We start from the raw sequence: 1,418 nt of genomic DNA on the forward strand, positions 1-1,418 counted from the left end.
ATTACCACCCTGTACAGCTGGACAGCTGAAATGAGGTGATAGGAATGACCTGTAATCTGAAATTAAGCTGACAGGTGGTAGTGAGTTAATGTCTGAGAATGCCTTTGAACAAAGATAGCTGTGTGAAATCTTTAGATCCACAGTTGCTTACAATTTAAATTTGTATCACATCTTGTCCGCAGAAAAAGCTCAAGTTCACATTTGTTCATATGTCACCAAAAGCTAACATGCAAACACAGCAAGCAATCAGGAAAGAAAGTTGGCTTTTATTGCAAGATTTTCTACTGATTGGAACAAGGTCAGCCAGGTGGACCTCATAGAATATGAGTTCCCTGATTGGGGCTGTTAACCTGTTCCAATCAGGGACCTCTGACTGACAGATATAGACAGGAATGTCAGAGGTTCTGTTCAGTGGCTGGTAGCATGGCCAAGTGGTCTAAGATGCTGGATTAAGGCTCCAGCCTCTAAAGGAGGCATGGGTTCGAATCCCACTGCTGCCATTTGTGCGGGTTGCCTGTTATCCTGCAGCGTGTTAAGCTTCAGTGTTAAACACTGCTGTGTTTAAATTCCAATACAACAAGCTGGTTTTGCTCTCTTTGGGGCTGGCAGTTGGCAAAGTGAGGAACCATGCCAGTCACTCACTCCTTGTCATGCAGTAAAACCTATGGCGCCCCTCGGCGTCCGTTTGAAAAGTCCCGGTTGGACCAGGAGCTGAAGCTGATTGATGAGTATGGTCTGAGGAACAAGCGTGAAATCTGGAGGGTGGAGTTCACTCTGGCCAAGATCCGCAAAGCTGCACGCGAGCTGCTGACGCTGGACGAGAAGGACGCCAAGCGACTCTTTGAAGGGAATGCGCTGCTGTGCGTCTGGTCTGCATTGGAATGGTGGATGAGGTGAAGATGAGGCTGGATTACATTCTGGGCCTGAAGATGGAGGATTTCCTGGAGAGAAGGCTGCAGACCCAGGTGTTCAAACTGGGCCTGGCCAAGTCGATCCACCACGCTTGGCTACTGATTCGGCAGAGACACATCCGAGTGCGGAAGCAGGTGGTGAATATCCCATCCTACATAGTGCACCTGGACTCCCAGAAGCACATTGACTTCTCACTGTGTTTCCCATATTGGCGTGGTCGTCCCAGCAGGGTAATAAAGGAAGAATGCCAAGAAGACCCAAGGAGGTGGAGGAGCTGCTGATGATGAGGAGGAGGACTGAGCGAGTGCGTGGGGGGGGGGGGCTTCTGCCCCATCCTCCTTCTGATCAAGAACTGTTCACAAATTAAAACAGGTTTTCCTTTTAAAAAGAAAAATAAACAGGAATGTCAGAGGTTCTGTTCACTCTGAGAGCTGTCTTTCAGGAAGCTGGATCAATGTCAAGGAATTTCCACAAGTAAGTAAAAGGTGACTGGGTGACAGGATCCT

General features: G+C 48.3%; 1 protein-coding gene across 1 annotated transcript; it reads left to right on the plus strand.

The window, feature by feature from the left end:
• The first annotated feature begins 627 nt into the window (after nucleotides 1-627).
• On the plus strand, nucleotides 628-1,212 carry rps9 (ribosomal protein S9). Its single transcript, XM_043696811.2, is given in 3 exon segments — nucleotides 628-859; nucleotides 862-1,148; nucleotides 1,150-1,212. Coding segments are annotated over 3 exon segments (582 nt in total).
• The last annotated feature ends 206 nt before the right edge of the window (nucleotides 1,213-1,418 follow it).

Source organism: Chiloscyllium plagiosum, unplaced genomic scaffold (assembly GCF_037043375.1).
Source record: "Chiloscyllium plagiosum isolate Xiang-an unplaced genomic scaffold, Cpla_swu_hap1 HiC_scaffold_10, whole genome shotgun sequence".
In the NCBI taxonomy this organism is placed as follows: Eukaryota; Metazoa; Chordata; class Chondrichthyes; order Orectolobiformes; family Hemiscylliidae; genus Chiloscyllium; species Chiloscyllium plagiosum.